Genomic DNA, 11,315 nt, shown 5'->3' with positions numbered 1-11,315 from the left:
CAGCCTATTTTGATTGTGGTACCTAAATTGGCAGAGTCACTAGTAGGTAGGTAGGTAGGTACGTATCTAGCTGCAAGGAGATCTCATAGGAAACTGAGAGAAACCAGTCGGAGAAGGCAAGTGCTTCCCTACGTGGATATTGTCAAATTCCCACGCGCCCAAGCGGTGGTTGTTTCACAGTGTCAAGCGGATCGAGCTAGCCCTCGATCTCCACACTATAGATAGATTCAAGCTCAATATCGAATTCGAGGAGCTTAGGTATATTAATAACTGCCTCGCCTTGATCAGGATACACCTTGCCATCCCTAAATCATATATTTACCAAGGAGTTGGAAATCCCAAACTCTCATCCAGCTTCCCAACTTACCAACTCCCACATCAGAGTCCTCACAGCTACGTACCTTCTTCCACAAACTGGGCACATAGCATTTAACTGCGCTTACAACCACTCTTACTCCGCCAACGACCACTGGGCAACCCATCACTTATCCTTCTACCTTCTTTTTCATCAACAACTTCTACATTGCCGATCTCCACTACCACACCACGACAATAACAAAAACAACGATTTGGCGGCTTCATAGCACTATTCTCGTCAAATAGTTCATCTCTGGTAAGATTTTCATGGATTATGTCACCGCCCAATCTTTTTTCTAACATCCACGAAGTCACGGCTCCTTCAAGGACATCCTCTACCGCCACAATGGCCTCGCCTGACAGCAGTTCTCGCGCTGAACTCCCTCAGCAGCAGTGGTACGATATCAAACTTATGGAAATTCTTCCTCGATGCGGTTTCATCTTCGTCGATGATCATGAGATTCTTGATTCGCGAAGCGATGCAATCCTGAAGTGGGCAATTGAGACTCAAGTTCCCAGCTTCGGACAGCACGAAGTCGAGGAACTCCTGGCAGATGTGATGATAGATGTCAACGCAGTCGCCGACTACTATGCCAAATCTTCCTGCATGTACGTCGACCTCGACGGTGAGATCCGTGTCAAGCCAGTTCAGGCTATCTTTGAAGCTGCGCGAAAGGAACACAAATGGAGCAATTACGTGCCCAGAAATACGTTTGTCGATTTTTTCCAGAAGCTCTTCCGTGCCAGATCAATCTACAATATGCTCATGAGCATGAAACGAACGCCCGAAGCAGCCAAGGGTGAACAGAGCAAACTCGCCCTATCCATCGACGAATGGAACAGCACAAGTCCCACCGAGTACGCCGATGCGTACTTTGCTCAGATGCCTCCGCACAAGCTCCATCGCCTTTTCGAAATATTACTTGGACGAGATTCTGCGGATTTAGGACTAGGTGATGCATCAGTCATCGACTCAGACAATGATATGGAGGATGGAAGCTACGAGGCTAAGGATAAGAAGGGGAAGGGGGTCTATAAGGAACCGGCGGAGGATGAGGAGGACTTAGGAGACCCTAATGCGCCTTGGATCCCCTGGACTCCAAGCTCATGGAAATCTGTCGGCGATTCCTCTGGCGATTCTTCTCCTACTGACGAGGATGCCCCTTGGGTGCACCATTATGTCCAAGGCTCTCAGGAGGAACATGACATGGAAGACGCATTAGGTGCTACCAATGGCTTCCTTAGTTTCTGCATCCATCAAAATCGCCGACTCCTGCGATACTAGAGTCATGGATGAATTGGAGGAGGTTATTAGAAGTGGGGTGTGCTGAATAAGGAATGCTAAGTAAGCCGCGTTGCACGGGACACGCCGCTATGTGCATGTTTGGGACCAATCAAATCACGATCGCAGGTTCCCTAGATCAAAGATTGCATCTACCCATAGCTCAGCTCTTCATAGGCCATTCTTACCCGACCGATCAGCTCGGTCAACCCCGCACTTGCCGATGCAAACAATCCGTCATTAATTGACACGCACCTGCTGAAGACCTACATCATATGACTTTTTAATAATCGCCGAGTAGTTGCCACACCCGTAGAAAAACGTAAGTTAACCTCACGTTCCGCGCCGTGCTTTCCCCAGACCACGTTACCAGTAACACCATTGTACGACGGCGGATCAAGCGAACGATTACAAGATTCAAGGGTGGATCGCAAGGAGATGCCAAGTACGGTAAGATAACTTTAAACCAACTACAAACGGGAGAACTAGCAAAGTCAATTGCCTCACTCGTGATTTGCTTATCTAACGTTGTCCAACATTATCTAACAAAGAAACCTGCCTTGAACCGACTTTAACCTCCGATCTCGTTGAACCGACCGTACCATCATCTTGACGTGGGAATGTTTATTTATCCTGAACTGATCCCATCATGAGTTGGACCTGACTTTGCTTATGTAGACCAAGACATAAGGTTATCAATTGAAGATTCACCTGATTATTCCCACACGATAACAACAATTCATCGTCTTGTACAACACGAACCTTGACCTTAACAAATATCTAAAAATAAAACAACAAAGCAGAAGGATGCTCCAAGCCATCTCCTCAAAACACGACGCCCACCATGAGCGTCGGCGTAAGAACTCCTTAGCAAGCCTCACGTCCTCGCTACGGGACAACAAAAAGCACCTCCTCCTCGCGGCCTCCGGATCCGTCGCCACCATCAAGCTACCCCTGATCATCGAAGCTCTAGCCGAACGACATTCGCAAAGAAACAGCAGCCAAGAGCTCAGCATCCGCGTCCTCCTGACCCCCTCAGCAACCCGTTTCCTCGCCGGCCAATCCCGGGAGCAACCCCCCGTATCCTCGCTACTCTCGATGCCATGCGTGGACGGTGTCTACGTAGACGCTGACGAGTGGCGCGAGCCGTGGAAGCGGGGCGACGCGATCCTGCACATCGAGCTGCGGCGCTGTGAGCCCACCCCCTATTTTTCCCCAATTCCCCGCATTTCCCCAACTCTACTACCCCTATTCTTACCCCCACCTTTTCCCCCTAAACCTCCTATCTACATTCGGTCTTCGCAAGCCCTCATAACTAACTGACAAAAAACAAGGGGCCGACCTCCTCGTCATCGCGCCCCTGAGCGCAAACACCATGGCCAAGATCGTAGGCGGCTTCGCCGACGGCATCCTAACCAGCGTCGTGCGGGCCTGGGACGCGTGGGGCGAGCTCGACAGCGACCTGGCCGCGGCCGACGGCTCACAAGCCCTCGCGAACGGGGCAAGTGGGGAAAGGAAGCAGAAGAAGCATATCATCGTAGCACCGTAAGTAGTCGAAACCCTTTCTTTTCCGTCCCTGTATACCCTCCTTTTTTTCTGCCCCTTTTCAAGACATTCCGGGAGGGTATTTGGTTAGATGCTAGCAGTTACTAACTCTCCCCTGCTACAGAGCCATGAACACGGCGATGTGGCGACACCCCGTCACCGCCAAGTCGCTGCGCGTGTTGGAGGAGGAATGGGGCGTGAACCGGCACGGCAGCAGCAAGAAAGTCGCGCGGCCCGCGACCGCCGACGACGAGGGGCCGGTCCCCGAGCCCGGGAAGGGCGAAGATGAGGGGGGCTGGTTCGAGGTCCTGAAGCCGCAGAGCAAGACCCTTGCTTGCGGCGACGTGGGCGACGGCGCTATGATGGAGTGGAAGGAGATCGTGGCTGTTATTGAGGAGAGGTTAGGTCTGGGAAACTGACTGGCTGATCGGGTGGTTGTATAGTTGATGGCTGGTAGCTAATGGGCACCTAATTCAAGGGGGCGTAAGGAGCGGCGTTATGGGTGAACCGAGAAAAATAAAGCAAGGGTCGAGGGAGGTATCAAGGTGCTTTGCCATGACAGTGCTGCAGAATGGCCTCGCTAATTGGGAACGACTACTACTTCAAAAAGAGCAGGATTATAATTGTGAGAACCAGTGGATCACAGGAAAACCAAGGTGGCGGATATAGCAATAGCAAGTCACGATCATGTAATCAAAGCCAATTTAGTATGTTGCAATATCTGCAACTTATGCAATTGTTGTACAGCAACGGTATCGAAGTCGTGCCCTGTAGAGAAGCAACTATTGTACATATTCCACAACGAGGTGTCATTGAAGATCCCCCGAAGACCATCCTCTGGAGAGGAAGCGGAAATGCAAACATCCATTCGTAAACGCCTCTTTCATGATCCTTTTGTCCGAAAAAGAAAAAGAAAAAAACAAGAAAATGCAAAATATCACTTGAGAGCCTATAGGTCGTAGACCATGCTTCTCCAAGGAACGGGGATACATTAGGTGAAGTAAGGGGAAGAAAACAAGCGTAATCAAATAACATGAAGGTAGAGAAGCCCTTTCATGACCCATCCCGGATCCGCCGTCGCAATGCAAATGCCATTCCCCTTCATGCCTCCCGTTGCTGACTCGTGGGATAAAACTCCGTGGGATGATGATTGTTGTACAGGTGTAAAGAGAAAAAGATGATCTTAGTTCACAGATCTAGGATAATACGTTCCTCGCGTCGATTACTTCAGGTCGTTAGGGTCATGTCGGAAGGTACATTTATCGCCCTTCGCACATTGGCCCTTGGCCCAGAAGGTGCAGGGCTTGGTGCCGATTAGAGAGCGGTTGATCCCCTTATGATCTTTCGTGGTTCCTCCACGGTGGAACTCCTTACGGTTGCCACGCTCAGTGTCGTCACGTCGGCTCTCAGTCTGCGTAGTCTGCTGCTGAGAATACTGTGACTGGCCACCATACGACTGGGCATTGTATCCATAGCTGCCAAATGCTTGGCTGGCTTGCCCCTGAGACTGGGGCTGGCTCTGGGGCCAACCTTGGAAGTAGGCATTGGCTGTGGGCTGTGCCTGATTGACAGTCGCATTGTTAGACGGTTGCAACATAGCCAGAATGTCTTGAATGCTAGGGGTGGCAGTAGGTACAGCTGCGGGCGTAGGGGTAGGGGCTGGTGCCGGAGCGGGTGTCGTTGGAGCCGGAATAGGAGTCCCTACAGGTACTCCGAATGCAGCCAACATGTTGCGCACGGCAACAGTCTCCGGGTTCGGTGCCGGCTCCGCAGCGCTTTGGGCTGGTTGAGTAACGGGCTGCGTATAGGGCTGGACCACATGTTGAGCAATGGGCTGCGTAGCAGCTTGATTGGCCTGAAGAGCTTGTATCTGTTGTAGGATTGTAGCGTACTCTTGCGGGAGTTGTGGCTGGTGTTGCTGCAATTGCTGCTGTGGATATTGAGCCACTGAATTATACTGTGTTTGCGGCTGTGGCTGCGATTGTGCCGGCTGAAGGGCACTAGACATCAGCAAGCGATTGTAACCGTCCCACCACTCCGTGACACGGTCAGGATCCGAATGAAGGTGCTCGGGAGGTTGAGTAGCCGGGTACGGCTTACCCTTGAACTTCGCAAACACGTCTTCGAGGGCATCTGCGTCACGTTGAACCTTGGGATCCGCGTAATCGTGGCGACGTTGTGTTTTAGGATGTGCAGGGTCATACGGATCTGGATCAACGTAGTTTTTGACCTTCTCAGACTGTAACAACGACAAAACTACCTCCGCATTTTCCTTTTCGCTGCGTGGACGCGCCATTTTTACGATTGTGTTGTCGAACAAATCCGGTGCCGTGATGGGCGTAGCACGCAGTCGACGGACTGCTCGGTCAAGTGCGAGATGGGGACCAAATTTAATTTGGTCAGAAGTACGTTGATGTATCTCGATGCGTCGGGGAGTTGTGGCAGGTAATGTTTCGAGCCATTTAGCAGGAGTTGATGGCACAGCAACAATCTTTGGTTGACTAGCAACCTCGACGAACTTGCCGCTTGGTGATCGGGGAGTATCCGGGATTTCCGACACACTAGTGTAGATGGCCATCAATTCGCGGCTTTCATACTCCTCCATAATCTTCTTCTGCTCAGACTTAACCGGGCGCTTTCCACCACGCGTCACGAAATTCTTTTCCTGCTTATCTGCGGGGATTCCTCTCTCTCCCAGATCGAGTGCAACTACGGTAGGCTTAGACCAAGGTCGTAAAGAAACCTCCCGATTCTCCTCAAGATCGTCATCGCGATCTTGAATATCCTGATCCTGGAGCTGTTGCTTGAACATCCGACCTTCAGAGCGATTATCTCGCGCATCCCGGAGCATATTAAGATCCCGGCCTTTATCTTCGGAAGTATCGTGTTCCAAAATTCGGATGTCAGTGAGCTCATCATCCGGCTTCCACGAAACGCGAAGATGTCGTCGCGATTCCTTGCGTAGCCTGCGAGCAGTCTCTTCTGGGGTCTCGGGTGGTCTTTCAGGTTCGTCGCGTGGCTTAGGCACCTCCTTTGGCTTCGAAATCTCGGCCAGGATATTTCCAATAGTAGACGAACTGCTCGATGATTGAGGCGCTGGCTTTTTTGGCTGTACCTTGGGAAGAACTCGAGATCGACCAGGAAGCATCGATCCGCTAGGTCTGGAGCGAGCTTGCGTAGTCGCTACCGACGATGTCTGAGAACTGATAGGAGTCGCAGTGGATGTGGCTTTAATGGTCGACGGAGCGCCTGTCTCACTCTCCACTGCCGTCTTTTTAGGAGCACGGGTGTCTACATCCGCATCACCGGGTCTCTTAGAAGAAGCCTGAGAAGGCGTCGCCTTGGCCGTAATTTTCCTAGCCGACCCGAGGCCCGAATAATCCGTTGGGCGCATCTTCTTGACCCCGGTAGCTACCTGTTTCAGCTGAGACTGAGCCTTTGATGGCGATGCCTTAGATATTGATGGACTGTCTCTGCTGCTTGTCGTAGGTATTTTCTTGGGGACGGTAGAGGTAGACTTCTTGACATCGTCGGCTTTCTTGGAATCCTCGACAGCTTCTTGAGCATTAAAGACCGAGCGTTTTTCAGCGTTCTCGATGATCAGACTAATGTAACCAGCAGCTTCATCGTCGAGATTGCCCTTAACCTTCTGCTGAGTTCGACCCATCTTAACCTTTTCTAATAAGTCTGTGTCTACCGTGGCAAACAAAGATAGAAGCTTCAGGATGGCCTTTGGGTACGGGCCGTTGTAGTCGCCAGCTGAAAAGCGAGTAAACAAGACGGAATGCATACCAGCGACGAGCTTCTTGTGTGTGCCGAGCTGTGTAATAAGAAATTTATCGCCAAACTTGAGGGCAGCCTCAATAGCAGCACGGATTTCAAGATGCTTCGTTTCTAAAGCAGCTCGCTTGTCTTTACCATCTAGCTCCTTCCCTTCCTTCAGAAGCTTGATCTTGGTCCGGACGCCCGTAACATAGTCGCCAAACTTGTCAATGCTGTTCCTGAGCTCATCAGGTGAAAGTTCAGAATGCTTAGGGTCGTGCCAAAGGATCTTAATGATATCATATTCTACAGCCTTGAGAGGATCTTCGGGGCGCGGCTTCGACATAATCTATTTGTGCAATGCGTTAGTATTGTTTGGGCACCCTCGTTAAATCAATTGCACAAAAAAAAAAAAAAAAGCAGCGGCCGCGCAACGTTATTGAGAATAGAACGAGGCGGGGGAAGTAGATCAGTGGTATATGGCGACATTTCACCCTCGAAGGGAACCCAGGGGGTGTTGTGATTGAATGATTAGCAAGAAAAGAACATACCTCGCGTGCTTGAATATCCTTAGGATCATCTTGATCATCATTGCCCGTATCCGGGTGTTCTGTTTTTTTAATTGAATCCATTGGAGCTGTTTTCCGTTTTGCGGGTGCCTTGACTTTGCCGCGGAGAACGGGTTTTGAACCTGTACAATCAGTTTAGCATTGTAATAAAAAAAGTCCTAGTGGAAAGAGGGTGGAGTGGCTGCAGATGATGGCAATGGATGAGGGAAAGAATTTCCTATTTACCTTCGTTGTCGGCTACAAGAACAGGTTCGTTGTACAACTCTTGGATTCGGTTCTCGATAGTACTTCTTTCGTTCGCAGATAGCGATTTAGACTGAAGTTTAGAATTCAAGTCTTGGAGGTCTTTCTGAATTTCGCACGGAAGCCGTACGTTGCGTTGAGGTAGCAAGCGTGAGGTACGCGTATCGTGTTTTGCAGCATAAGATTTAGCTGGTTCGGTGCAGACAGTACGGAATTTGCCAGCTTTCGTCTTGGGCGGATTTTTTACCATAAGGTACGGAAAACCCTCCGGAATCTCCCAATGCTCGTCCTCTTCTACTTTTAGTTCCTCGTCAGGTACCCCGTGAGGTGCCTGATGCCCCACAATTTCGGTTGCCTGTGAACTTTGACCAGCTGGAGGGGTAGGCGCCGACACGACACCCCGCACCTGCTGATAACTCTGCGGCTGCACCGGTCTTTGAGTATCAACAAAATTCTGAGCTGCCGCCACCGCAATAGGTTGTAACTGTATTCCTGCTCCATTCGTAGGTTGCCGGCCTTGGTAATGGAGCATGGGCTGCGCGGGTTGGGCAGTGAAGTGACCTTGTCTGTTCTGGGGATCAACACCTTCAGCACCAAAGAATGCCCTCGTATACGGGATCTGATGCTGCGGGTGCTGCGGGTGCTGCGGCTGCTGTTGCGGCTGCTGTTGCTGTTGCTGTTGCTGTTGAGTCTGCTGAGGTTGTAGTTGATGGGGCTGCTGAGGCTGCTGCAGATGTTGTTGCGGGTGTTGTTGCGGGTGCTGTTGTGGGTGTTGCTGTTGGTACATCAATTGCGGACTATGGTGGCCATAGCCTATTGTTCTTTGATTGAATTGAGGGGGTAGTTGCTGAACTGGTTGGGCTTGCCATTGTTGAGCATCGAATGTATTCGGCGTGTGGCTATGGCTCTGACTGGCCTGCTCGGTGGCATATTGAGGGAGCTGGTTTTGAAGAGGTGTCTCATATCCGGCGTGGTTGTTGAAAGCTCCCCCATACTGCTGCAAGTCATGTCCACCATGACCGTGGAGGCCGCTTCCGTTAGGGTCATTGTTGAACTGATGGGTATTAGAGTAGTAGGATGTCTGCTCTGGCATGTTTCCTCCAGCAAATGCGCCACTTCCGAACTGGCCTCCCGATTGTAGAGAGGGATACCCGGGAAAAGAGGCTCCATTGGAGTATTGGCCGAGGTCTGGTTGGCCATACTGGTGGCCAGGGTATTGTTGATAACCACTGAAGTTATTCAAATGATCCTCGTCCTGAGGGACCGGCATTCCACCAATGCCATTTGGATAGGAATGGCCTTGCCAGCCATTACTACCTTGAGCCATGACAGAATGTCTTTAGGGGTATCACGTGATGGTGTTTGGGGACTAGCACGTGATGAGAAAGAGAGGAATGCACGTGATGGATAAGGTCACGTGTGTGATTAAGAAAGGTGTCCACGTGATTGAGAGGGAAATGTTATGTATGTGGGAGAGTAAACACGTGATTCAGTCGCACTAATTTTTAAGGACAAAGGTCAGCGTCAGCATCAGCAAATCAAGCTAAACCCTAATGAGGGAGGGGGTATTTTTATTAATTTGGCCTGACTTATTCACAAGAAAAAAAACTTGGTGTTATTGAACTCACCAATATCAAGTGACGGTTAATACCTCGGCAGAGTTACGACATTACAAGCAATGCCATACATTAAGTGACGGGTCCCTTACAGAATATGGGCAAAAACCGTGGGGTGGTGGTATCGATTTCGAGACCAGTCTTCAATACAAGGAGAAAAGGATCTGGTGGCGTATGTCTAGTAAAATTAACGAATGAAGGGGCGTGTCATTAGACTGATCCTGTTAAAAAGCGGCTGGGGCTTGCAGGTTGCGTTTATGCCGGAATAGGTATAGGTAGACCGCAGATCTAAAGCCACCTGCAGATAGAGAAATCAGTTTTGGCTTCAAGGACAAAATAAAGAATAGATATGGCACGTGTAAGGAGCAGCTGAGCTGTGTGGAAAACATCCGGACGGCTAAGGCACTCCAGAGACAAGGTTATTTTGCAGAGTGATGGTGATAGAGGTGTTTCCGAGGCTTATAGTCGTCGACTACCGGGAGAGTAATATCGTCATAACCATCGGATGGACTTTGGACTTTGGCGTCTGGACTAGATGTTGGCCTGCAGACTTGGAACTTCCGAGCAGCCATTATTGAAGGGTTTGTCTTCGACATTATTTCTCTATGATGAAATATAGCCATTGCATGGCCTGGCTTGCCAACAGATCTAAGAGGACCGTTAAGACTTGTGGTTATAAGTCGGAACTGCATAGGGTGTGATCATGTTGCTCGATGTCTAGGAACTAGAGTCGATTCGATGATAATTCGCTGTAGTTGGTTTCGCTAATTGTCTCTTGTCCAAACCTTTGGTAGACGTGCTGGAATAAGGCAGTCTTCACTCCCCGGGAACGCCCAAGAACTCTTGGCTGTGAATAATCGATAGACCATTAAATTGACTGATGAAGAGCCCAACAGCAATTAAAACCACTATGGTTCGAATTGTTGCCAGGCTTTCATATTCAAAGTTAGAGTATTTTAGAAAGATTAAATCTCTCTTGCTCTTTAAGCCTCTTTCACTCTCCGTCCCAATGCAAGGGAATTTAGGAGTTACTTGTTAGATGTTGACTGGTCACTAGAACGTTCATTGTTCAAGTTGCACCCTTGAATGCTCAGCTGTAATCCATAGGTGAGGGTACGGCCACTGTCATCTTATCCTGCTGTTGGCTGCCAACCCAATTGTCCCATGCCGAAATGCAAATACACAGCTGCAAGAATCGGAATTCGGGGGTGGGTGGAGAAAATCCACAACAGAGTGATCAACCAGGGCGCACACACGCATATACACGACACATGCTCTTAAAAATTGTGCAGGTAATTGTGTTGGAGAAGGCTTTGCAAAAAGGACAAAGGAAAGAGGAAGAAAAAAAAAATTTAAAAAAAAAGGGGGAGGAGGTTGATGTTATTTTCATACCCTTTATAGCTTTAATTATCTCCAAACCCAACAATCGCTACCATCTGCTGCTGGCCCCGCTGATTTTGACGCGCCTGCTTCTTGCTTCTGTCTCTTCTTATGAAGAAAACAGTTGCTCGTCATGCTCCCATCATTGAGAGATATAATTTACGACATGGAATCTCCCTGAGGAATTTAGACGGGAGGAAAGAAAGAAGTCTATCTCAAGAATTATGAATGAGTGAGTGGATTTGTATAGAGCCTGGAAAGTAGAGCAAGAGTTGGCTGATTGATTGTTTAGTTTGACAGATCGAGGAATGAAGCGAGCGCGAGCGACCGGTACAAGTTTCTGAATGTAGAATAGAACAACCCGACCATGAAAGAGTCTTTCTATGGGATTATTTACTAAGAATTAGAAGGGCCAACTAATTTAGATGGGATCAAGTCTTCGATGATGTGCAACAGAGACAGAATGCGGTTGATGTTTGATGATGGAAGAGTCAGTAATTGGGGAGGAAGAGGGACGTGTAGAAGTACGGGGAAGGATAAAGAGGAAAGTTTGGCGTCGCA

At 49.4% G+C, this 11,315-nt stretch overlaps 3 protein-coding genes across 3 annotated transcripts; 2 read left to right on the top strand and 1 right to left on the bottom strand.

The window, feature by feature from the left end:
• Nucleotides 1–178: 178 nt before the first annotated feature.
• Nucleotides 179–1,672, top strand: F4807DRAFT_418421 (uncharacterized protein). The gene has a single exon (XM_047997306.1). It carries the CDS (start codon nucleotides 632–634, stop codon nucleotides 1,640–1,642), a length of 1,011 nt encoding a protein of 336 aa, XP_047856122.1. The 5' UTR covers nucleotides 179–631; the 3' UTR covers nucleotides 1,643–1,672.
• A 170-nt stretch (nucleotides 1,673–1,842) lies between these two features.
• Nucleotides 1,843–3,905, top strand: F4807DRAFT_418420 (flavoprotein). The gene is made up of 3 exons (XM_047997305.1): nucleotides 1,843–2,831; nucleotides 2,974–3,184; nucleotides 3,309–3,905. Exons 1-3 carry the CDS (start codon nucleotides 2,447–2,449, stop codon nucleotides 3,601–3,603), a joined length of 891 nt encoding a protein of 296 aa, XP_047856121.1. The 5' UTR covers nucleotides 1,843–2,446; the 3' UTR covers nucleotides 3,604–3,905.
• A 407-nt stretch (nucleotides 3,906–4,312) lies between these two features.
• F4807DRAFT_395959 (uncharacterized protein) lies at nucleotides 4,313–9,658 on the bottom strand. The gene is made up of 4 exons (XM_047995951.1): nucleotides 9,387–9,658; nucleotides 7,741–9,256; nucleotides 7,498–7,637; nucleotides 4,313–7,295 (listed from the first exon to the last, which is right to left on the bottom strand). Exons 2-4 carry the CDS (start codon nucleotides 9,083–9,085, stop codon nucleotides 4,407–4,409), a joined length of 4,374 nt encoding a protein of 1,457 aa, XP_047856120.1. The 5' UTR covers nucleotides 9,086–9,256; nucleotides 9,387–9,658; the 3' UTR covers nucleotides 4,313–4,406.
• Nucleotides 9,659–11,315: the final 1,657 nt, after the last annotated feature.

This window comes from Annulohypoxylon truncatum, assembly GCF_022578515.1.
Source record: "Annulohypoxylon truncatum strain CBS 140777 unplaced genomic scaffold F4807scaffold_9, whole genome shotgun sequence".
In the NCBI taxonomy this organism is placed as follows: Eukaryota; Fungi; Ascomycota; class Sordariomycetes; order Xylariales; family Hypoxylaceae; genus Annulohypoxylon; species Annulohypoxylon truncatum.
Note: the sequence above shows the minus strand (reverse complement) of the source record. Positions and strands in the feature narration are given on the sequence as shown.